This window comes from Astatotilapia calliptera, chromosome 11 (assembly GCF_900246225.1).
Source record: "Astatotilapia calliptera chromosome 11, fAstCal1.2, whole genome shotgun sequence".
Classification (NCBI taxonomy): Eukaryota; Metazoa; Chordata; class Actinopteri; order Cichliformes; family Cichlidae; genus Astatotilapia; species Astatotilapia calliptera.
In genome coordinates this window covers 34,778,620-34,804,278 of record NC_039312.1, presented here as the reverse complement: position 1 = coordinate 34,804,278, position 25,659 = coordinate 34,778,620, and the positions used below count along the sequence as shown (strand labels likewise).

Here is a 25,659-nt window from a genome sequence, read left to right as displayed (position 1 = left end):
CCTCACCCTGAGTTTTGCTAGTGGTGCTGATGATAAGTACTTGTTCTTCTCTACGGATTACTTCTCTGGATCGAAAAATAAAACATTTTATTAATCCTTTTACTTTGAAATGCGTTTTTACAAAAGACTTCATTTGATAGCTACTTCCGGTGTGAGAGGTCACCATCCGGGGTGAAGATGGCGGCGCCCGATGAGTTGTTTTGCTGGGAAGGAGACTGGGGTTTGCCGTCGGTCAGTACCGACTGCCTGGTGGTTCTGGTGAGTGTCCGCTAACACCGGGCCCGGTCCCGGCTCTGTGCACGGGCGCGTTCACGCTCAGGGGCGTGGGCCGGCTCTGTGCTAACGGCTGCTAATGCTAACGCCTCAGTAAGCGTGCGTTAGCGAGGTTTCATCATAAAACTGCCGGCTGCACGGAGCGTGATCGATTACTCACGTAAACGGTAAAGTGATGACTCCACAACCAGACTGCAATAAACCGACTTTAGGCGGAAACGGAGTTTTTCTTTCATTTGTTCTCAAAATAAGTAAGCTTGATGTCCATGTGGCTCAGCTGGAGGTGAAACGGGAAGTTTTCTGACCGATCAGCGGTAACATAATAACAATATTCAACAATGATTGACATGGTTCCTCTCGGCTCCTGTAGAGGTGGACGGATCGATCCAAGTATCGATAGTGTCGATACTAAAGCTGGTATTGGTGTCGGCTCGATAGTAGTGCGATAGGATCGATACTTTGTTTCTATCTGCTAAGTTTAATGTAAGTAGATCTCATAAATCATAGCACACTGCTCTCTTGTACATCATCTGCGTTCATGAGTTAAAAGTATTGGTATCAGCAGTACTGGCTCTTTATCTACTCGGCATCTACATTTGCAGTATCACACAGCACTAGCTCGCCGTGGAGCTTTGGAAGGTGGAAATGCTCCACGTTCAGTCTGGAGCTGATCTGATTAAAACATGAATTTCATGTTTCATGAAGCAGTGCTTCTGGTTGATGTGCAGGAAAGTCTGACTCCATGGAGGACTTTGGATTTTGTGTGTTGGGTCTTTTCCTTCTGTGGTGTTTTGAATGACAGCAGGGTCTGTTTTTGTTGTGTGACAGTGAGTTTTAGAGCGCAGTGATGAGCAGAAAAAACGGCCGATCGTTCTATCGTTCCGTTTGGAGTTGTGCCTGTGTGCTGACTGAAGCCAGATCTCTGGCTCGCATCCTCATGAAGAAGGATGATGGTGGAAACCAGCTCTTTCAGTGCCGGCTGTAGTGACTCCAGCTCACCTGTAGGAAGTGAAGTACAGCTCAGATGAAAAAAGCTTCTGATGATTAATACAGTAAAAATCTTTCTCATTCATACCCTCAAAATTAGATTATGATGTTTCATTTGCAGTAATTATATTTCTGATGCTATGGACAAAAATGATGTTTATTCATATGTGGGTCACATCACCAGCTCCTCATTTCTCACAGTTGCTCCCTTTTTTGATGCTAAATCACCATCAGAGGCCGACGTGGCTTTTGTCCCAGGATCGTCTCGCTGTTGCGTGTCCTAGAGAACTTGAGCACAAGGCGTTGCTACAGCAGTAACAGATATTTTGATATCACATAAAAATTAATTGTGGACGATCTGACATGACACAGCTGTACAAGTCCCTAAATGTACTATTTCTTCAGTCAGCAGAGCAGTGTTGTTACAGGCCTAACAGGACCTGCTGTGATTTTGCTCCAGTGGGCATGTCTCACCCTCCTGCTTTGGTCCTGAGCCCAGAGAGAGAGGGCAGAGCTGCAGTGCTGCGTGCCATGGTTCCTGCAGTGTGACTGTTTACTCGTCCTCAGTGGACGGGAGGAAGAACTGCCTGTTATTTTAAGCTTTCTACTGTTATCTAATCTATTTTTTATTACACACTGTATTCAGAGTCCAGATGTAATAATCCATCCATCTGTTTTCTTTGCCTTTAATTAATAATATAATATTAATAAATTAATTCTAAATCTGTCTCTTACCAAATAGTCATTGACCTGTAGTTCCTTATATGACCACCAGATGGCACCAGAGGTTCTTTTATCGACACGTTCGTCAGACATCAGCCTCAGTTTCAGTTTTACATCAGTCTAGTGGTTCAAATGTGTTTTTAAAAGTGCTTTAAGTCGCTGTGTGTATTAAGCTGCACTTTGTGCTGCTGGTGTAAGGGCGAGCACAGCTGGTGATGTAACGGGGAAGCATTGGCTGTTTCATGACTGTGTCCCTGAAAAGTTTTATCTTCTGAATTGAGAAACACCCAAACGTCTCCATAATTCCATCTGGACACGCCTCAGTGCCTCACAAAGGAGGCGCTCAGGAGGAGTCCTGGTCAGAAGCTGGAACCGTCCCCCTCTGAGCTCCTCCCACCTGACCAGCTCCTTACCCTGTGTCCTGATGGTGCAGGCATTCACCAGCAGACGCAAACAGTCACACTGCTGAGCGAAAAACTAAACTTATGGACAGTGCAAAAATGTCTTCTTGCCTTTTTGTAGACATATTTTCTTTTCTTATGTTTTATAATCAGCAGCAGCAGCCCTGTGTGTGCAGCAGTGTGTGTGCAGCAGTGTGTGTGCGCAGCAGTGTGTGTGCGCAGCAGTGTGTGTGCAGCAGTGTGTGTGCGCAGCAGTGTGCTGCTGCTAATGCACTTGCACTTGTCTTAATTTTAAACAGCAGAACTGCGTCATCCACAAAGGCAAAGAAACGAGTCTGTTCTGTAGGAGCAGAGCTGTGACTTTCTACCGTCCTATAAAAGCAGCTTCCCTCATCATTCATTCAGTTCATGCTTAAAAACGGGGGACTTGTCCTTTAAGTGGAGGCATTAGGTGTAGTTAAAGACTCGCGACCACCCAGAATGCTTTGTGGCTGCAGAGTTTCCATTACTGCCGTGGTCCAGAGACTCTGGTGACAGTGTGGGTACGATGATCCCCGCCTGCAGACCGCGCTGAGGGCCTCAGAGCTCTGCTGAGTGATTAAAGCTGATTGAAACATGTTTGTGTTGGACTGAAATCACACAGCAGAGCAGCAGTGCATGCTGGGTAATGACGGGCTCCTCAGCAGCGGTTGGAAAACACTAATGTGTCACTGCTGCTGTTTTTCCAAACCACCGGAGAAATGTGAATCCACCACTGCACTTTACACTCAATCAGAGCTTTCTTGGTTTTCTTATTGTGGTCTCAGCAGATAGGAGGCGGAGCTTCAGCCGTCCACACAGGTGAAGTGAAAGACTTTCAGCACTTCATCGTGACAAATGATGTCTTCCTGTTGTGTGTTTTCTTTTAAGCGTCTCTCAGTCCGAGTTGTTATCTCAGCGTCCAGCTGTGACCCCGGCGCTCGCAGCCTGTTCTTAACCGAGGTCACGAACAGGCTGCATTTATTCAGATTCAACACATTTATCACCATTTTTATTTGTGATGTCGTTTTGCTCACATTCAGCTTCTATCATTTGTGAGATGCAGTGTTATGAAGCGTTTGGTTTTACTGGGAGTCATGAGGACTCTTTCCCTTTGTTTCTGCATGTAACTGTTTAGCAGAGGAGTGGACGACACTCTTCTGTTTTCAGCACATCCAGCGCGTCCATCGCGCCTGGAGAGTGACTGTGCAGCCCGTGTTACTGAGATCAGCTCACGCTCTGCCACAGCTGCGTGGAACAAACAGCTCCGCTTTCATCGTCCTCTGACTTCACTGCTGCACATTTATGGGGAAATTCTTCCTCATTTTTTCTGGTTGTAAAAGCAGAACGAGGCTCTCGACTCTGAGCGAAGCTTTTATTCTTTCTTTCCAGAAGAATTGAGTCACCTCCAGCTTTTACTGTAAGAGCAGTCGGTCCCAATCCCCCGCTGCTCATTACTAATTATCCTCTGACCGTTACAGTAGTTTTTTTTTTAAATTGCAGGCAATTGACAAAAGACAGAGAACATAAAAAACCATTGTGTGATGTTACATTTTGGTTATTTTCAATCATAACTGCATATTTTTGAGGCAAAACACTCCAGGAAAACATGAAGTTCTATGAACACAAATGCACTAATAACGATCACCAATATACTCGGGGAAATATCGCTCCGTTTCTTGTATCCAGCATTACGCGCCTCTTGTTTTTCACAGCTTCCCAACTTTTTATAAACCTTTTAATATTCAGGGAATCCAGCTTCCAAGTTTGGCCACGCCCACCTTTAGAGGAATGTGTGGGCATAGTAATTCAAAAACTCTTCGTGTGAGCGGGACCTCGTTATAAGGTTGTTTTTGTTTCTGTCTGGCAGAAATAATTGGGTCAGTGATTTTCTGACTGAAGAGAGGAACAGAGAGGCTTCAGGAAGCTTTCAGGTGTTTGTCTTACAGCAGCTCTTTGAGCCTCGGGTCAGCAGGTCTCCGGATAATGAGCGTCCTCGTCCTCGGTGACTGACGGTTCTCTCGGTCTGCAGCTTTGTTTTCAGAGGTTTTCTGGTCCCAACTCTGGAAAGTCTGATCTGATCGTAACATCGGGGCTGTAGTTTCTGCTGAACGAGTCCTTGAACTCGTCTGAGTTTCCCGTGAAGACATCATGTCAGTGTGGTCTGAGTGGGTTTGCTCAGGCTGCCTGCTTGGCTCCACACATGGAAATGTTGCTCAGTCCAACACTGCGGTTCAGACTGAAATGTCTCAACGACCGTCGGATGGATTGTGATGAAATCAGGTCCAGACGGTCTGTTTCCTGGATGCTTTTCTTCTGACAGGTCCATCAGCAGGTCAGCGCTCCCACAGGCACAAAGAAGGAAGCAAAACTAAACACCAGGGTAAACAATAAATAACGTTTGTTTAGAGTGTGGAGCGTAAAATGCAGATTCTGGACTCCTGAAAGTTCACTTTCATTCATCTGGGGTCATTTTTGCCGCGGTCATAGGGGTCGTCCTTTGTTGCGGGCCTTCACAATACAGAGCAGCTTGACTGTTGCTGTGAGTTGGTGCTGTATAAAAAAAAAGTTTGAATTGTGTTTCTCATGTGTTGTCGTGTTTTCTTCTTTTTTTTCAGGCCTACGCCCAGTTCGCTGGAGCTCCTCTCAAACTTCGAAAGATCTCCAACCCCTGGAGGAGTCCCAGCGGTGAGGCGGCTGCGCTGCAGACACACGAAGAAGAAACTCTGACTTGTTGAAAGCGCTTATTGATTTTTGTTTTTCCTGTCTTCAGGTTCTCTTCCTGCTCTGAGGACCAATCAGAAAGAAACTCTGTCCCGACCCTCTGACATCATCATCCACCTCAGAAAACAGGTAAAACCTCGTTCCCAGGGTTACGGTCCGACAGAAGAAACAAACGTCTTTAACATTCAAATGTTCTGTTGGACATTGGAGAATGAAATCATCACTCTCAGGACTGATGGAAAACAAAAGCAGAGCTGCGAGGAATAAAACTCTGATTGCCACTTGTTGTTTCTGCAGTCAAAACTTTTCCCTTTGCTGTGTGTGTGTGTGTGTGCATGTGTGTGTGTGTGCGTGCGTGCGTGCGTGCGTGCGTGCGTGTGTGTGTGCGCGCGTGTGTGTGTGTGTGTGTGTGTGTGTGCGCGCACGCGCCAGTTGGAAAAACTCATTAAACAACAGGAAGCTGCAGCCAGAGACACATTCCAGCTGTTAAACCTCAGCAGGAGAAAGAAGGTAGAAAGAAAGGTGGACCTCCACCTTTGTACAGTGTGGATGCTGAAGGAGCTTTTTCAGGCACTTTCACGCCGACCTGGACACGTTGTCATAAATATTTCACAGTCGTGCACGTGAAGAGTGGCGTGCATTACTCAGACTTGTTCAGCCTGCAGGGGTTTGATATGCTTTCTGATCACATGTTGTCATGATTGTTAGTGTGGGTGTGTCTCTGCACCTGCTCACTGGAATAAAATGAGCTAAAGCTGCTGTCGAGCTTCCAGGTTTGCTTCAGCGTCGTGCGGCCTGCTGTTAAAGCAGCATCGTAAGCCCAAACTGGAAGCGCGTCTTTGACATTTGCTCCTGAATATCTTTGAGGAAGAAACTCTCAAACCCAGTGATAACAGCAGTTTCTGGCCCACACCCCCCTCGCTGAGGAGCTCGGCCTTCGTTCAGCAGCTGGAACACATTACCCAGCATGCTCGGTGCCTTCTCCATGTGGTGGGTTGTTCAGAAACCACAGCGACAGGAAAGCTGTTGAAGAAGCTCGGAGGAGAAAACTGCTGGAAGGAAAAACCGTCAGCCCTTCAGCTCCTCTCTTTCTTTACAGAACTTGTTGCTGTTTTGCATCTTCTTGTGGTGTTCTTGCCCCTCGGGGCCCCGCTCGTGTACGAGGAGGACCTGTTAAGTGTTCTCTTAATGCTGCGTGCACTCAGCTGTTGATCAGAGCGGCTCATTGAGCGTGAATTCAGCAGCAGCTCGTTCTGGTTTCCCTGCTGCTGCCACTGTATGCAGCTGCTTGTGCTAATGAGGAAACATGGAAGCGGTTCAAACCGCAGAGACGGCAGCAGCCTGTAAACCCTCCAACACACACTAAAACAAACACCTTCAGCTCCTCTCGAGCCGTTCCTGCAGACGACCGAAGCTTCAGAAACTGAACTTGACTCTAAGAGCAGCTGAAACTCTCACATTTTGTTTGCTGTTATTCAAATAAAGCTGGAACTGTAATCCGTTTACAGCTTGTTGTAAAACTGACGCATAATGCAAATGAATTTTTCACTGACATTCCTGCTAACATGGAGCACGCTCCCGTTCCCAGCTCTCATTCCTTCAAACAGCATCTTAACTGCAGTATTGTGCGTGTCCTAAAACCTGCTGCTACCCCAGTCCTTCCAGTACTCCCAGTGACTCGATAGCTTGTAGAACCACCTTCAGCAGGAATCATCTTGTGCATGGCTTCATCAGTGTCTCACATTGTTGTGGAGCAACTCTTCTTCATGCCGTAGCTTCAGTTCATGGAGGTTCAGGGAGGCAGTAGATAATATGAGACAACGAGGACGCTAAGATGTGATGTGGTAAATAAACTCAGACTGTGCAGCCAGTTCTTGTTTTTTAAAGTCGTTGAACATTCAGGCACAAATCACTGACAAAAACAGATTCTAAGTGTTTAGAAGCGACTGCAGTGAGCTCCTTTTCCTTTCATTGGAGCATCATTAACTTGCTCCACTCTTTGTTCCTGTTTTATCGACGTTTAATCCTGATGTACTTTTTTTTTCTTCCCAGAAGTTCAATGCAGACTACGACCTGTCGGCCAAGGAAGGCGCCGACAGCCTGGCCTTCATCTCTCTGATGGAGGAAAAACTCATGCCGGCTCTGGTGAGACGAGTTTCTCTGCTAACGAACCGAGAGTGCGTTTCTCCTGAGCTCGTCCCTGAATCTCTGGATCAATCCTCTGCAGATTTACGCTTTCTGGATCGAGCCAAAGAACTACGTGGACGTGACTCGGCGCTGGTACGCCGAGCACATGCCGTTCCCCCTGAACTTCTTCCTGCCGGGACGAATGCAGCGGCAACAGCTGGAGAAACTGCGACTGCTGCGAGGAGACGAGAGGCTGGAGGCCGGAGAGGAGCTGGAGAAGGAGGTGAGCGCTCGGAGGGGGAGGAGGTCAGAAGAGATCGAGCCTCCTCTGATTTACCAGCTTCAGAATAAAACAGCTGATCGAGATCAAGATGATCCAGATGCCATACTGTGAAGTCATTCTTTAACATTTTATAGGCAGTAAATTCATCTTCGATACATACGTAAAGCCTGTTATCTAATCTAACTTGTGCATTTCTTTCTTCCCTTCCTCCTCGCTCTCTTTTTCCCAACTTCCTTCCTTTCTCAATAAATCCCAGCCTTCTCTTTGTCCTTGTGTTTATAAAAGAAGTGAACGAATTTCCCCTGAATTGAAACTCCAGCATGAGAATAAAAAGTGAGGTCACCGTGTCCGTGGAGCGTCCACCAGACCCCCCGCTTTTGTGAAGGAAACACTGACTTTCAGCCGGCTGCAGTGACAGCAGAACATGCAGAAGCTCCGCGGTTTTCCACTTCAGACGCAGATATCGTTTCCATGTGTTCGGGCTGCTGAAGTGGTTGGAACGAATCTAGACTGAAAGGAAAACTTTTTGTCAGCGGAGCTTTCTGTTGGAAAAGTGCACATGCAGAACAACCAGTCCGCTTTGGACAAAGGTCAGAGGGCACGCTGCGTTCAGGGGAAGGTAGTTAAAAAGCAATTTGTTCCTGTCAGTGCGGAAACCTTCAGAGTCGACTTTCCAGGAATGAACGATCGCCGAAGTCGCCTATTTTCCAGGGTTGTTTCCTCTGAGTTTGACTCCCCTTCAGGTCGTAACCAAGATAAAGACGTCACGGTGGATGGTTCATAGAGACGTAGTCTGGCTTGTCAAGCAGAAACCAGTGAGGCTGGAATTTTGAGTATGTACAGAAAGGGGAATAGAGATGCCAGGAAGCAGAGTGAACTAGAGGGAAAAAGTCAGTCATGGAGCCTGAGGGTGATAGCATCAGTTGGTCTGATGGTTCATCCAAGAAGAGGATCTGGACAACATCTGAATCACAGTTTGGATATTTGTGATCCCAGGAGAAACTCTGGTGGCGTTTCAAGCCTGTAACTGATTTTTAAACCACAGTACCGCTTCACGATGATCGTTGTGGGTGTAGACTATCAGATGGTAACTGAAAGCCTCGAGGGCTTCTCTCTTTGCTTCACACATGCACTCATGCAGACACGAATTGAAATTCGGTGCCCGTTTCGCCCGCTGTGTTCAAGGCGGCAGAGCAGCGTGGCGGCTGTATTTATAATGGATTCAATCAAAGTTTGAGAAAGTCTCATTTTATTGGAAGTTACGCATTACGTCGACATGGTCATCTGGATGAACCGGCCCTTTAAATGTCCATAGTACCCGATGCAAATGGAAACTCTGGGCCAAAAACACGCCTCCAGTCCAACAGCATAATATTAACATCCAGATAATTCAGTTATTAATTTGATGTCACGCTCTTTAAAATACTGACTGGGTAAAATATGAATGTACTGCCGAGTGTTTCCGTCATCTGGAGGGAAACCGTAGAAGAACTGCCTGAAATGTTGCACAGAGTCGACATTTTTTGTGGTCGGCACTGATGAAGTCTGAGGTGTGTTTGGATGCTCCAGAAAAGTGAGTTCGTCAGACACTTTTCCCCTGGAGATTATAAACACGTCACACAAATAAATCCTGATGACTTTGGTGAACATTTGGCTGTGCTTGAGGCTATAACGCTCATGTTTGAGAAGCCCTTTCTAAGTGACCGTACCAAAGACGTTTGGTATAACCCGACCTCAGCAGTCAGTCGCAGGAGTTTCTAAGGCATGAAGAAACGAATTGATGTGCTCTCTTCGGAGGTGTCCAGTGGAGATATTAACAGCTCTCAGTGGTCGTAAAAGGCATCACACCGTGCAGACTTTCAGCACAGGAGTTGGACACGGACCTTTGGCCTTGGCCATGTTAGTTCCTTGCTTTAGCTTTCACAGTTAAATTTATGGTGGCCCTTGGCTTTTTAATGCTTGGTTTCAATAGCACTAAGTCAGAGGAGCTGGTAATGGAACAGCTGTGTACACAGTGAGAGGAGGAACAATGAACTGCAGGAAATTTACTCCAGACAAGGAGGACCAAGGTCACAAGCATGACATCCAGGCAGCTCGAGACTCCATTGTAGCCTTGGCAGATTTAAGGTTAAAGGTTGGGAATCGGGGGCAAGTAATCGAGCCTTTAGAACTGAAGAAGCTTCTCGGATGAGAGGTGAAACATCTTCAAGCAACTTAAAGAAGTCCAGACGCTTTTCTTTCCAAGCTCCTTAGACTACTCGAGACTTTCCATCTTGTGAAGTCTGGTGGGACAAAGGGCCACATATGAACACACCTCTGGGTATCCTAAGGCCTCTCTTCTACCGTCCCAGTACCAGGAACAGAAAAAGCCCCAAAAGCTCCAGCACGAGACGACAAAACTGGCTCGGAGTTTTTTTGTTTACAGCTTTTTAGCAGAACCAGACTTCCTGCACCTTTTGAGCCTTTTTTTACAGATATTGTTGATCTATAAACTGAAGCTTCTGGCTTTGACCCAGTTTTGTCTTTCTGTGTCTGTCTTGTGGTTTTCAGTTGTACCGAGATGCTGCCGAGTGCATGAACCTGCTGTCCCAGCGACTCGGCTCTCACAAATTCTTCTTTGGAGACTCGTAAGTTCATCCACACGTTAACGTGAAAACACGAAGTTGGCTTTTCTCACAGGCAGCGCACTTGTATTACTCTGGGGAAACTTTGAAGATGGTCATTAAGTTAAAAGCTTTTCTAGAGGTGTTTCAGGCACCTCCACCCAGGAGGAGACCCGGGGCCGCTGGAGGGTTCGGGAGAAGGAGGTCAAATATACGTTAGACGATAGATTGATGGCTATCATTTTGAAAAACACTGTGTATCATGTCAACTGTGGTAAAAACTCTTGTAGACACCCTGTGTTCATGCACGTCTGTCCTCCTTATGTACCTTACTGCACTGCATACAGTGATGCACTCAGTAATTGTCACTGGGAGTTGCAGTGGTGACACCAGATTATTGGACTTTGACCCTAATAAGCTTTTCTCCCTGCAGGCCTTCCTCTCTCGATGCCTATGTGTTTGGTCACCTGGCGCCCATCCTGAAGTGCAAACTGCCCAATGGGAAACTACAACAGCATCTGAAGACTCTCGACAACCTGACCAACTTCTGCACCAACATCCTGCAGCTCTACTTCCCCAAAGACGGCCGAGGTGAGGCACACAACAGTCCGAGAGCAGACTTCTCGAGTCCAGGACGAGGCTGGACGCCGTCCCGCTCACTTCAGGACGTTTTAATCTTCTGACAAATTGTTCGCAGACTTTAAAGTGAAACTCTGAGAGCGAGATGTCTGAAACCATTAATAAGAGAAGTAACAACAGTTCAAGCCCGTCAGCATTTTTTGCCTCTGAGATGTTTTGGAATCGTTTATCCGTCTGAGATTGATGTGACATCGTGTAAACCGTCACTCTAAACAGATTGTCTCATTTTAGTCTGAAACGTGTTTTCTGCTGTTTGACTTCTGCCATCACTAACGAGGAACGAAGATGACATCAGGCACACATGTTGTAACACTTAGGGGGAAAAGACCCGGGATGCTTATCGGAGCGCTGTCACAAAGACGATGTTTGTTTTATTGGAGAGATTTTTGTTGTTGGTGCCTTTTAGAAAGTTTTGGTTGTGAACTTGACACCGTCTGAAACGCTCCCAGCTCGCTTTCATTTCAGCACACAGAGTATTTCCAGTAGTCGGAGTCTTGTGTGGACCGTTTCCTGCTGTGTGAGCGGGGACACCAGTGGAAAAGTTCCCAGTTCAATTCAGATTTAATTATAAAGCACCAGTTCACCACAACAGTCCTGCTTTATGCTCTAAAGTAAAGAGACTACAGCATCAACCCACAAATCTGTGACGCAGCACTTTACTACTACTTTACTTCTTTAGTTACAGTGTTTCACTTGAAAGAACAACTTTTAAAAGCCCACTCACATGTTCTAAGAGCATGGGGTCAAGGGTCAGGGTGCTTGTCATTGATGGTTCAGCTTTAAACCTAAACCATAGCCACAAACCCTGTGAAGGATCCTGGGAGCTTTTGAATTGTAGCTCGTGTTAATGCAACCTGCAGCGGTTCCTGATGGTCTACACAACTTCGTCTCATGCTTCAGTAATGTGACATTGACACGTTGTTGTGGTTGACATTTTGTTTATTGCTCCTGGAAACTCTGACATTAGTGTTCAAACTGGTGCTCGAAGCGCGCCGGGCTCTCTGGAGCTGCTGGATGATCACAGCTCAGGAAAGAAATGAAGCGCTTCGCCTCTTCGATAGGAAGACGAGAAGCAAAGTTTTCCACAGGAATTCTCGTTTCCAACTGCTGCGGTGATTTCCTTATGTGTCCTGTGGGAATCCCTGCATTGATACGGCAGCAGACCCGGTCCGCACACTCGTATTTCCACCCCAACCGAGGCAGAAAAAGTCAGAATGTGCACGATGAGCCAAAATGGCACCAAAGTGCACCAGCAGCTGTGATGTAGTGTTTCACGCTGCGGTTAGCGAAGCCACCGTGAGCGAGCAGAAACCGCCTAGAGTAGAAACGCAGTAGAAACACGGCTGACATTCTCCCCGTTGTTGTTTTTTGGTTCAGAGAGCTTCAGTCAGAAGACTTCCCCCCACTCTGAAGGCGGAGACTTCGACCACGTTCCCAACAAGCGGAGGAAGCAGTTCCTGTCTGCTCTGGTGGCTCTGGGCGCCATGCTGAGCTACGCCCTCCTGACAGGCATGGTGTCAATCCAGCACGCCCATCACGAGGCGCTGGAGGAGCCGCCGGACCTGCAGGACATCGGCTCCCATCACGACCACGAGGACGAAGGAGACGGCTGAGGACGACGGGCAGAGGCCGCCGTGGGACTCCGCGGACAGCAGTGAAAATGTTCAGGATAAGATCCAGGTGCAGTTAGACAAAGTTTGGGTCCATCTGACCAAACAGGAAGCGTCAGTGTGAAGTTTATCAAATGAAAAAATTATTTATCGACACAAACGAGCCTCTGTGGACAGGAAGTGGAGTTTAGTGCTGGTGTATGTACAGAAATGAATTAAAGGAAAAGTGGAGTCACATGGTTTTGTTTAGTTTTCATGTGTTCTGTTTTATTTTCAACATAATATGAAGCAAAAGGAGAAGAAATGTTGACAGCGTTCACTACTGATGCATCTTTGTTCTGAACATGTTTCAGCGTAAGTTTCATGTGACGACGACACAAGAGAATAAAGCTTTAAATGCAGACGGATGGCTCCGTACTCATGGAGGATTCAAACAAAGCTTATTTGGGTTCATTTGTTGTTTTGTGGCTTAAATGATTTTTTTTCTCCATATAATCAAAGTCACCAGCAGCTGCCTTCACTTCATCTGTGGAAGTTATCAGCGAATGACAGAGGGGAGGTGCACAGAAGCAGAAGAGCGCCTAAACCAGCACATATAACAACGACTCGTTACCAGTTGTTATTCATGCTGGAATTCTACCGGCTTTCAACCTGGAGTTTCATTGATTTTGGTCCAAATTACCACATTTCCAGCGTGGTTCCAGTCACCAACTACTACTTTTTCTTCTGGTTGCTCGCTGTAGGGGGCGCCACAGCAGATCATCTGCCTCCATCTCCTCCTATCCCAGCATCCTCCTCTGTCATGCTTCTGCATGTCCTCCTTCATCTATGCTCTTCTCTTCCTGCCTGAAAGCTCCATCCCCGCCTCCCTCCTCTGCACGCGCTCATTTCTAATCCCGTCCATCCCGCTCAAGAACATCTTCAGTTCGGCCTCCGGCGTCTCCAAACGATACATCACAGCAGGTCTTGCCTCCATCTTTAAACTATCCTGTCACAATAAACGGCTCCCGTCTCCACCCACTCCTCTTCACCTCTCTTGTGTGCTGTCTGTTGCTTTGGAGCCCAGGTATTTAAACTCCTCTGTCTCTCCTTCCCTGCTTCTGTCTCATTCACACACATGGATTCGTTCCCAAATCCGAACCCGAGCTTCACCGTCTTGGTTCCACGACAGCACGGTGACTCTTCCGCTCATTTCCGTGACCTCTGATGGAGTTTGTTATCTCCAGCAGCAATTTGAGGTCTTATTTAATACAACGTGATGTTTATTTGATCAAGTATGCTCCCTTCTCGCTTCTGTTCAAATCTTCTGAGCCAATCAGAATAAAGTTTCCAGACAGTTTGAAACTGGGGAGCTGCGTCACAGTGCGCTGTAAGATAAATAAGGATTATTGTTTGAGCTGGTAATCATGCTAAGCCACTCTACTAGTTTAGGAATGAAAACATGTTGCTGAAAATGAGAAGTAAGAATCATCTGGACTCACTCTGACTGAAACGAGAGGTCACGAGAGGTGATTTTACCGTAAACTGGACAATGAAACAACAGCAGACAACATCCACATGTCAGGATAATAGAAATGAATGTTTTTGACCCACCCCTCCGCCCCGAGACTCCACCCATCCTGACCGGGTCTGGACCCCGGGGACGTACAGCTGCACATGACGCCACCTCACAGGAATCCTGGCCTGGCTTCTGTGCTGCGTGCTGTTAACGTGCGTGCCCCCCCCCCCCCCCCCCCCCCCCCCCCCCCCTCCTGCTCTGCTGGGCTTAATGAGCTGATCTGGAAGCAGTTTGAGGAGCTGGATTCTTTCTCCAGACGCAGTTAAGACAGAATTACAAACTCTGTGTGACACTTTTTCACTCCTCACACACTTCTGCTTCAGACTGAGGAGGCAAAAAGGAGCCGGAGGTCTGGAGGTGGAGAGGTGGCGTTTCCTTCCTCCCCTCACCTGCTGTTAAACACGAGTTTCCATGGCAACGTGCTGGAGTCAGAAACAAACAGTCTGAAAGCGTGAGAGGAGGCATGCAGGGAGGACCGCAGCAGAAACCGAGAGCTCGCCTTCTTTGTGTTGCTGATTTCATCGAGAATCACTCCCACGTTACGTTTTCACTGAAGTTCGCTTCTCTCCTTTACATCAGGACGGGAGCCTGGAAACCTCCAGCGCTTCATGTTCAGTCATGTTTGTGATGAGGACTTTAGAAACATTAAAATCATGAATCCATGGATGTTTTCATGTGTGTTTGTTTGGCTGCAGGGCCCTGCGACCTCTTGATGCCTCTCAGTCTGTGCCAGCTTGGCCTTGAGTAATTCTTCACACATGAATCCTTCAGTAGAGCCTGCCCATCTAAGACACGCCCACCCACCAACCAAACAATTTAGTTCAGACAGCTTAAAAAAGTAATTAGTAACTAATTACTGATTACTTCTTCAAAAAAGTAATCCAGTTGCTTTACTGATTACTTACATTTTTTGCTGATCAAAAGTAATTAGTTACTTAGTTACTTTTTAAAAACATGATACACAACCTGAATACGTAATAAAGCAACAGACCTTTCAGCCCAATTCTAATTTTTATGCCTAATCGTCATATAAAATTGAATCAAATGGAAAGCCTCTTTTTAAAACTTGTTTAATTACTTTTAAACTTTTAATTTTATGCATCAAGCAGAAAATAAATTATATTCAACAGTCTTTGACTTGAAGAAATTGTTTAACATTTAAATCTATTTCCTGCATATAAAATAAAATAATGTCATCATAACGCAGCTTGCTTACGGGAAAGTAACAGTAATCAAATTACTTTTTTTGCAATAGTAATCCCTTACATTACTTGTTACTTGAAAAAGTAATCGGATTACAGTAATGCATTACTGCCCATTGCTGGAGATCACACACAGACTTTAGACTGAGGTCTCAGCCTGTAAAGACGATCCCCCAACCGCCCCTCCCTGAGCCTGGTTCTGCTGGAGGTTTCTTCCTGTTAAAAGGGAGTTTTTCCTTCCCACTGTCGCCAAAGTGCTTTCTCACAGGGGGTCATACGATTGTTGGGTTTTTCTCTGTGTGTACTATTGTAGGGTCTTTATGTTACAATATAAAGAACCTTAAGCTGACTTGTGATTTGGCGCTGTATAAATATAATTGAATTAAATTGCAAATCACTGCAGTATCAGGCTAATAAAATCCGTATGGACACTGAAGTACAAACACGTGGGACGTATCGCACAGCATGCCATGTGTGTTTTTTCAGCTAGTTCCATTAGCCATCCAAAAGGATTCAACAGAGGTCCACTTCCTGAACTTCCGGACGTTTTTCTTCTAATTCTTCTTGTAAATTATTTTCTGAACTCACACAAGGACCCTGCACCCGGGGGTGTCACAGTCTGGCCCTGGACCCTCAGCTGGCCCCCTGCAGGACTGAATGAGGGTCCCAGAACACAAAGGTGGTACGGACATCAGAGCTCCTGGGAGGCAGCTCCTGACCTCTGACACCTGACCTCTGACCTGCTGTGATGGATGGAGGAGTGATCTGTTTACTGCCCTCACAGCTGCAGCCATCAGGCACTAAACTGATTCTCGACCCCTTATTCGCTGTTATGTAATCTGATCCGAGCTGCTTCTCTGTTTGTTATCCAAAAAAGTGAAGTGCAGATGTTTCACTTTAAGAAAAGAAAACTTTAACCTATGAAAAAAACTTCCTTTCTCTGTTTTTACTTTGTTGTTGTTTTTAAAGTTGAATTAATTTGATTTTCTTTTATTGTTATTGTTGCTCTCGGGTCGCGCGCACGACTTGAGCGCGCGCCAGCAGCAGTTTCCAGCTGTGCTCGTGAACCCGCCCGTCAGTTGCTCGGTTTGTCCTGCGGTGCTTCGGCTCCTCTCCTCACCGCTCACCGCTGCTGTTCGTCGGTGTGGATACAGCCTGCTCTCTCGGTCCTCTTGCTCCTTCCTCCTGGCTGAAACTGCCCCTGCTCCCCTCTCCGTCCTCCAGCTTCTCCGACCTTCTTTGGAGAGCTCCTCGGGTTCTCCTTCGGTTCCCCCAAGTCCAGCATCGCGTGGGACCTGCACGGGTTTCTGTACCTCCGGGATCTCCGGTTTAAAGTTTCCAGAGCCGGTTCTTTGAGGTCCAGCATGGGTTGGTGTGTCCCGGTTCTGCTGTCACTCATCGGCGCTCAGCTCGCTGCGGGAGTCCCGGACGGACCGGACGTCCAAGGTCAGAGAACCGAACCAACCTGCAGCTGATGCTGTAACTGAAACCGAGTAAAACGGGATGGGAAGTAGTTGTAATCCTCGAGTACTGCACTGAAGTACTGCTTTAGTACACTTCGTAGTGACACATTAACTATAGCTGCTGATTTTATTAACTCCGAGCACGTTACTAATATTGTTTCGACGCTACACACAGTTTTAGCAAACTTAGCAAATACATTGAAAAACTGCTCTTTAATAAATGGTGTTTATTAATGTTAATACCAGGTTTGTGTTACTAATATTGCACGACCAGCTTTCAGGTTATGAGTTCATAGCAAACGGGTTTATTAATAACAAATAAATCATTACTGATACTGTTTACGATTTTATGGAAAAAAGGTAAATGTGTTCTACATTTATATTAAATGTATTAATAAGCTTTTCATTATTACACCTTCTAACCAGGTGGTGTAAAATCTCCCTTTCTGTTCTTAAACCTATTAAAAACTAATCTATACTCATGAATTACTCAAATTAAAATGTTTTATTTCTTTAATAAAAGTTCTTGAGACTGTATCAGATATCAGTCGATCACCTGAAGTCAGAAATTTTAGTAAGGCAGTGAAAAGGTGATTATGGATGCACAACCTGGATATTTTAGTTTGGATTTCCAGTCCCGGAGACAGAGTGAGATGGTCTAAAACATCCCGAGGACGTGTTCGGCTCAGGATGCTGTTTCTGTGAAACAAAGTGTGCTGCTGAGGAAGTTTGAACAGCAGGTGGAAGCTGACGAAGGTCTCACCTCAGGCCTCACGTCCATGATGGAGCGTTTAGTTATCTGAATAATAGTCTGATAATAACATCAGTGCCTGCTAAAGACTCCAGTCCTGCTGAGTGCGTTATTAGTCCATTATAGTAATAAATAGTGATGCAGCCAGCTGGCAAAGGGAGCCAGCTAGCACTAGCTGATAACTGAATGAGGTCGTTTCTAAGTCACTAACACTGAACCTTTAAAATGTGGAGTCCAAAACCAGTGGATGATGTCATGGCAGCCATGTCCATCTTCTACATACAGTCTGTGGTCTTAGAGATCCAGATTTTTAATCATACCTAACTTTCCAAAGTCCTTTTTGGAATAATACAGAAAACATTAAAGAACACAAAAGGTGTCCATATTGCACATGCTGTGTAATCCACAGTGACAGCAGCTGCTGCTCACCGATGAATGTTACATAAAACACAGCAGCTGCATATTGGGGTGAATTGTAATGATTTTATTTTTTTGTGAGGACAGATTCACTCAGACTAAAGAGAAACACATACACAGACACAGACACCAAATAAAAACCGAGCAAGGAGTTCAGGACTGAGGTGCGGACCTCTGCTGACTCTGGGCTGAGAGACCATCTTCACAGTGGCCTAATAAAGAGGAACAGATGTTATAGATCCTAGAGCAGGATCACTGCTCCTATTTTTCAAGTGTTTAAAACAATCTGATGAGAAGAAAGCTTCCTCAGTGTGTCAGCGCTTTCACTGCTTTCTTCCACTTTGGGATTGTTTATAGTAACTTTCTGGGTTTCCAACAACATTTTTTTTAATCTTTTCAATTTTATCTTCTGGAAAACAGCTGCAAGAGATTTGGACTAAAAGCGAGGACTTGAAAGGGGTTCCCCGTCTGCTAAGGATTCATTTTCTGTGACGTAAGCCCAGTGCAGACAGAGATCATCTTTAAATCTTTCATTTTATTAACAAATACTTTATTACCATTAAAACATGGAAAACAGGGTTTTGGAGGCGAGGCAGAGATTCTGTTGCTTTTAAGAAACGACCAACAAACTATCAAAAAGAAACTGTACTCAGTCAAGTGATCTGAGAAAAGGTGTTTAACGTTTGCAGGAGTGACTTTATTTAGGACCAAGTGTTAAGTCTGCAGACTGAAAGGTGGGCGTGGCCACTGTGGGGTCGCCTGCTGGTTTCACGACTCTTCTGCGTTTTAAAGCCTCTGCACTGGGATCAGTTTTAGCGTCAGCTGTGTCTGCGTGATGCTCTGACCTGTTACTGTGTCTAACACTGAGCCACCTTTGTGAAACCAGTAAATTGAGCTTAAACTGGTTCCAGCCAGATGTTTATGGTCTGAGCCCCCTCCTGCGGGCTGCATGGAGCTGACTCCTCTTTCTGCGGAGGTTCAGGTGCTACACTAGTCTCCAGTTTGAAGATTGTTGGGGTTTGTTTTAAAACATCAGGAGTCATCTGTTATTATTGGACTAAGACATCCTGGCTGGTGTGAGGGTGGAGGGGCGGCAGGATTATCAGCTGTCTGTGTTGTTCTTCCTCTGTGGTGTTTGTGTTCAGCAGATGGACTGATCAGAAACTTCCTGAGTCGAGCTCACCAACGTAGCTTAGTTTCACAATAAAAACCTGGAAGCTGCACGTTGAAGTTTGCTGCGTCGGTTCATGTATCAGCAGGTAAAGTGAGTCACTGCTTTCAGCATAGCCGACAGCACCTCGCACACTGCTCTGCTCTGTGTGCTGATTAGTGTCAATCAAGGCAAGCCGGCCCTTGCCCTGATTGATCTCTATCTCGCCTTCTGTCATCAGACCGTAGCTGCTTGGAAAGAGCTGTTCTGCTGAGCAGCTTCACTTTTGTGTTCCTGCATTGGTGGTCCCTAATCGGTTTTGTATGCAGCTCACTCAGGGTAGAGATTTCTTAGGTACTCCTGAACCACGCCTATTCTGTGTAAGGATACGGATTAACTTTTGTATTTTTATTTGTCACGAAAGAGCATTCATGGAGCACAGGTTCCATTTATCTTAGATCAGGCGAGGTTTTTTCTTTGAGTCAAGTATTAAAGAACAATATTCTTGCATCCTTTGCGATGTTCAGACAATATTTTAGCTCCCAGAGGAATCTCATCTATTTGTCTCGGTGACATTAAACCGCAGCAGCCGCTCTGACTCATGTGATCCTCGCCCAGAATTTTCTGGTGTGTTTGAAATCATCACTGTTAAATCCACAGTGGGAGGAGCAACAATTAGAGACACCCAGTGAGAACAAGAGGGGAGATGTAAACCACCTTCATGCGTCTGTACAAATCCAGCTGAGGTGCAGAAATGCATCTGTTGTCTCGTTTTGCAGTCTGAGCAGTTGAGTGATTGCAGGAAGTTTCAGATGTTAAAAAGGAAGCTTTAACTCAGTATTGTTGTGACTTGGAGTCTAATTTAAACGTGCAAAGGTCACAAGAAAGTCAGATATTAGCTGTTAGATGCTCAGATCCTCATATGATTCTAATAAAAAAAATGAAGAAGAAACCAATAAAGATGGTCTTTAAGGAAAATGGGGGCGACGGTGGGTCTCCTACATCTTTCTAAATGATTTCCATTTATCCTTCAGTTATGTCTGCTTTATTCTGGAGAGCGTCCTGAGGGCAGGAGCTGATCCCAGCTGGCTGGAGAGAGAGGCGGCATGTACCTTGGACAGCTCAGCAGGCGATCACAGAGTTTATGATTTTTAGTGTTGAACTTTCAGCCTTAGCATCAATCATTTCGAGGCAGTATCTGTTTCTACGTCACCACAGAACGTCTTAAAATATGCTGCCAGGCTTTGGCATCGACCTGACGCCGCCCGGCACTTTTCCAGATGTTAAAAGTGTGCTGATTGTATGTAAAGGTTCTGAAACTGAGACCAAAACCTAACGCGTTTCATGTTGTCGACGATCAAAACAAAAGAGACTTGCCAAACATCTGCCCTGGTGTTGAATGTAATAAAAAGAAAAAAGTTCTTCTATTTGATGACTTTCTCAACAAATCGAAAACATCTGGAAATGAGCGAATTCCCTCATCGCTTTATTTCTTAGTTTTGATGCCTGTTATAACCAGATGTTTTTATTGTGTCATTCTTTACTTATGGTTGTTGTTGTTGGTTATCTTTTTATACAAGTTACATTTCTGTGACATGTGGATTAATTAGTAGTGACGAGAAAGTAAAACAGGATTCTTCTCTGCATCTTTGCTAAGATAATCAGTACAAAGATATCTCTGCGATCACACGGTGGGTCTTTGTCCACAGCTGTCACTACAACATGATTTCTAATTTCCAGTTTGGCCGTTGATTGGCTGTTTGGGGCAGTGGTTCGATTCCTGTGTGAGTCCTTTGAGTGTCAGATTTGTCTCACGGTGTCTCTGATGAAATCTGAACAGGAGTCAAAAACCAGTTCAGCTTTTTTCTCTTTGAGGTTTCTGAGCTAACGGACTCTCGTGTTAACGAAACACTTGTGTGCACTCTTTCCTGCTCCTCAGTGATCGACGTGTTGGGTCTGCAGGACTCGAAGCAGAGCGTTGCAGCGGTGGAGAAGCTGTCTGGTGGTCTGAGCGCACTCAGTGACATCTACGTGGTGTCCACGTTCAGGCTGCCGGCAAAGCTCGGAGGAGTTCTGCTGGGCATCTACAGCAAGCAGGACAACAGGAAGTACCTGGAGGTCGCCATCATGGGGAAGATCAACAAAGGTTGGTGGACGTGTAGCAGCTCACCCTCATCTGACTCCAGCTCTGATCCAAACACCATCCAAATCCTCTTTATTTTAAACTCTGCTGGAAATCTTAAACTTTCCACAGATCCCAAAAGTGTCAGGATGGATTTTGTTGAAATGAAACAGCAGAGCTGTAAAAGCTTTCCATGAAAGCATGAAGGCTGCGGTTCGAATACTTCACTGAGAGGAAACACCTCACCAAGAGGGTCGACGTAGCAGGTTCAGGACAAGGAAAGAAAGGAAGGAAATGTGGCGTCTTTAGTATAGCAGCTGGTCCACAGTGTTTCTGTGACATCTGACAGAAACGTTTTATTTTACCTTTGAACCCACGGGGCCCTGGAGAGTAACGCACCGTACCGTGGAGCAGTAAGGAGGTTCCACAGATCACTGAGGAATCCCGAGACTCTGTGGGGTTCTTCAGGAGGTGTGATGGTCACTGCAAAGGTTTTAGTTGTTGTTGAAGATGTTTCATTAAAATCATTCAGCTGATGATGATGATGGAGGAAGTAAAAACCGTTATGACAGGCTTGTTAGAGTTATTCACACCGTTTCCACCAATCATCCTGCACACTCCACTCACCAGAGAGACACTGAACAATCTGGGGACAAAAGCAGTCTTTAATATTCCACAGGTTAAACTACACTTTAATTTCCTGTGCTCCAGGGGTGGGGAACTCCAAGCCTCGGGGGCCGGTGTCCTGCAGGTTTTAGATGTGCCCTTGATCCAACACAGCTGATTTAAACGGCTAAATGACCTCCTCAACATGTCTTGAAGTCCTCCGGAGGCCTGGTAGTGAATTAATCATGTAATTCAGGTGTGTTGGCCCAGGGTGATATTAAAAGCTGCAGGACACCGGCTCTCGAGGCCTGGAGTTCCCCAGAGTCAGTTTCTGACCTAAACAGCTCATCAGAAAGGGCACAGAGTTTTCCGTCACACTTGTTTGTTCATCTGTTTCTTCCACAGCATGTCTTTATCCTGTCTTCCTTCTCTCACACCAACCAATCACAGCAGATGGCCCCGCCCCTCCCTGAGCCTGGTTCTGCCGGAGGTTTCTTCCTGTTAAAAGGGAGTTTTTCCTTCCCACTGTCGCCAAAGTGCTGCTCACAGGGGGTCATATGATTGTTGGGTTTTCCCTGTATGTTATTGTAGGGTCTACCTTACAATATAAAGCACCTTGAGGCGACTTTGTGATCTGGCACTGTGTGAATAAAATTGAATTGAATGTATTGGAATTTCTGGTTCTGCACAGGCCGCTCTCTCAGGTTTCAGTTTGTGACATCAGTCTCTTGCACGCCCTCTTGTCTTTGCTATAGATGAAAATGTATATAACTTCAGGACTACGTCACCATCTACGTCCACTCGAGGTGCAGCGTCTCCTTCTTACCTGTCATAAAGGTTGAACAGCAGAAATTTCTCACAGATTGTCCACTGACAGTTAGACATGGAGGAAAAATCTGTTGTCAAAAAATCAAATATGAACCTATTGATACATTCTGATGTAGTTTTCCCACAAGTGGCAAATAAAATACATCAGCTGGTCCAGGAGCACATGGGCTGTAAAGATGCAGACACTAAGATGTGACGTTTCCACTGAGTGACACCTGCAGACTCCACGCATGTCTGCCACATCAAACACACAGCTGAGCCTGACAGACTGAAGATCTGTGGAAACTCTGAGTCCTGCAGAACTGAGACGGTGGCTGATTACAGAGCTGGTAATCACGCCGAGCTCAATGATGTTTAATGAAGCTGAAACTGAACACTGCGCTCTGATGGTTCAGCTCTGAATGACGTTCACGTGGCTCTGTGCTGGGCGGGTGCAGTCTGGTCTGATCAGCTGGTCTCCGCCGGGCCGGCACAGGAATCTGGTTCTGTTGTCGTTTTATAATCTTCTTCATCCTGATAATGACAGACTGCGAGTTCAGCCTGCAGCTGCTCTAACTACATGATTGCTGTAATCAGACTCCATGTTTCATAAACTACTCTGTGTTTGTGTTTTGGCTTAGGCCAACCTTTGACCTCGTGATTTAGCTGTCTCAAAATGCTTTAGTCTGAATATGATCCACACAAATTTTCCAGAGAGCCTCCTCGCCTTGAAAATAGGCCAATAATGGGACTATTTCCAGCAGCGGATGAATCTGCACTGGGTTCTCTGGTGACAGTAATTTATGTTGAACTGAGCGCAGCTCTGTGGGACAGAGAAATAAGATACAACTATAACTTTTGTCTTTACGCCACCACAGTTATTTTATCCTGGTAGTTTTATTTTCTTGGTGCTTCTCATGTTTTTATTGGTCAGCAGAGCTCCTTCTTCCTGCTGCTGCGAGCTGCCAGCCATCCGCTCCTTCAGACTGTTTATTCTTTTTAATTTTTTCCGTTACGCTTCTTCCATTTTCTCATCCACGGAACCGTTGCCCTGATCGCCTACTTTCAAACAAAAGCATTTAGAAATTAGAGCATGGGCAGTTCCTGTCTTTATGAGTAAGCTGTGGATGATTTCCTCCTGTTGACCCTCATAAATAACTTTCTTATTTGTATCTTAGTAACACTTTCTGTGTAGAAGACAGATAGGAGTTAAAGACTGGATTAATATTTGCTCAGTACTGCAGTCTAATATCGATGAGTTCTATTTTTCTTTCATCAACATCTCTCAGGTTTGTTCTCATCTGCAGAGCTGTCCTCTATAACCTCCTGAGACCCGAACTCTCCCACAGCAGCATTTTTAATTTCTCTTTGATATTTGGGCTGATTGGGACCTGATGAATGTAAAAACAAAGAATTACCAGATTTTTACTTTATTAAGAGCCACATATGAGGATATTCATTTAAAATATTTGATAGAACAGTAGCAGGATAATGTTCTTGTAAGTGGATATCAGGCCCTTGTAGAGCAAAATTGAGTTTTTTGGTCTAAATAACCCAAAATGTGATGTCCAGGAGGTTAAAGCCCATTTGTGTAACTATTTCTAAATCCCGTTAGAATTGCAGCCACATAAGCTAGCGCAATAATTAATTTTTTTGCATATGAAACCGGAGGAGTGTACTTAAGCAACACGCATTCAGCTTGTCTCAGGTCACAGTTTCCTTCCAGAAATGTCTTTTTTTAAAAACCGCATAAAAAGCGCTGGAAACAACAAAAACATTATAATCAAGAAACACGCTTTGCCGAGCCGATCAACGTTGGAATAAACGTCAGCGCAAGCTATCGCACGACCGCCCTCACTTGCCAAAACCGGAAGTGATGTCATTTTTGCGGGAAACATAGTTTTTCCCTGCGGGGCCTTTCGAAGGTTTGCTGGTGTTTGTGAGTCACGTTGGCCTGTCTGTGTCATTTTGTTGGAGGCTCAGGACTTAAACTGCACTGTTGTTGGAAATAGTTTATTTTGATGCTTTTTTTTGCAAAATGTTCACAAATTATTTATTTTCATTTTTCCTCCAGTTTATAAAAATTGGTGCATCTCAAAAATGTAAAGACACTCAAAATAAATTTCCAGTGTTTGGAAAATATTTCATGCAACTAAATATAAACCTAGTTTATTGCACTTTGTTTTGTAATTTATGTAGTTACTATGGACTTAATGCAAACATATTATTAACATCTGGGATATAATGGCTGTATTGACATATAGCAACTCAAAATGCTGCCACAAATGGCACTACAGCAGGTAATATATGAAAATAAAATCTGGCCGACTTGGTTCTCTGACATGTGACAGAAAATGCCGCTTAACACTAAACCTTCATGATACTTCTGTATCATTATTGTGTCTAATTATAGGTGTTGTTGCAATGACTTAATACTGCCACTGTTAGATCAAACTGCAAATTACAAGGTGGTCATCTATAATCTCTAACCAGCGGCTCTGCGTTATCTTAATATAAACCCTATAAAAACAGAGCTATGCTTTATATGTAAGTCTATAAAATACCTGATGCCGTGTTTGTGATCATGATGCATTTAAACCAAACGTCAAACTGTTCATTTTTTTTCTCCTCTTCTTCTACTCCATCTATTTCTGCTCCAACTGCGACTTCTCTCTCCTCTCCTTTCTTTTACTATCTTTTGTTCTACCGTCCATGTTCTTCTGGTTCTTCAGTCCTGGTTCGTTACGTCAAAGCTGACGGGAAGGTCCACACCGTGAACATGCAGAACGCTAACCTGGCTGATGGACGGACTCACTCCATCATCCTGAGAGTCGGTGGCCTGCAGCGTAACAACATCAACATGGAGCTGTATGTTGACTGCCGACTGGCTGACTCCAGCCAGGGCCTGCCGCCGCTGGTTCCCCTGCCCAGAGAGGTGGAGATGGTGGAGATTAGACACGGGCAGAAGACTTACGCCCGACTCCAGGTTGGAGCAGCAGAAAATTAACGATCTGTTCAGTGATTAAGGAAATATTATGAGTGTTTTTGAAATAGAAGGATGTGTCAGGGGTAACTGCTGGTTGGACTAAACTGGATTTTTGAAGACACTGCTTCAGGCTGTGGAAATACAGATGAGACTTTTACTGTGAAGTAGAAGAACAGGGTTTAAATTACCTGACGAGCAGCCAGTTTGCT

General features: G+C 45.3%; 2 protein-coding genes across 4 annotated transcripts in view; both read left to right on the top strand.

Moving 5' to 3' along the window:
- The first annotated feature begins 130 nt into the window (after positions 1-130).
- Positions 131-12,826, top strand: mtx1a (metaxin 1a). The gene is made up of 8 exons (XM_026185005.1): positions 131-258; positions 5,021-5,090; positions 5,176-5,255; positions 7,179-7,271; positions 7,354-7,536; positions 10,087-10,163; positions 10,573-10,730; positions 12,156-12,826. The coding sequence occupies exons 1-8, from the start codon at positions 178-180 to the stop codon at positions 12,389-12,391; spliced, it is 978 nt and encodes a 325-aa protein (XP_026040790.1). The 5' UTR covers positions 131-177; the 3' UTR covers positions 12,392-12,826.
- Positions 12,827-16,124: 3,298 nt separating this feature from the next.
- The window catches only part of thbs3a (thrombospondin 3a), a 25,009-nt gene continuing 15,474 nt past the window's right edge, over positions 16,125-25,659 (top strand). For 2 of the 3 annotated variants that reach the window (XM_026184570.1, XM_026184569.1), the window contains exon 1: positions 25,473-25,659. This exon is cut by the window's right edge. Coding sequence is in view for 1 of the 3 variants with exons in the window: in XM_026184568.1 (XP_026040353.1) it covers positions 16,513-16,594; positions 20,869-21,075; positions 25,197-25,450 (543 nt within the window). In the remaining 2 variants the exon portion in view is untranslated. Of the gene's footprint in view, positions 16,595-20,868; positions 21,076-25,196; positions 25,451-25,472 lie in introns of those variants that run through there. The other variant, XM_026184568.1, reaches the window with a different exon arrangement.

Bases quoted from the DNA above. Each gene is read 5' to 3' on its own strand.
- mtx1a (XM_026185005.1), top strand. From the start codon at position 178: ATGGCGGCGCCCGATGAGTTGTTTTGCTGGGAAGGAGACTGGGGTTTG. The intron at 5,256-7,178 runs GTAAAACCTCGT...TTTTCTTCCCAG, and splicing joins TCATCCACCTCAGAAAACAG to AAGTTCAATGCAGACTACGA. The intron at 10,731-12,155 runs GTGAGGCACACA...TTTTTGGTTCAG, and splicing joins CTTCCCCAAAGACGGCCGAG to AGAGCTTCAGTCAGAAGACT.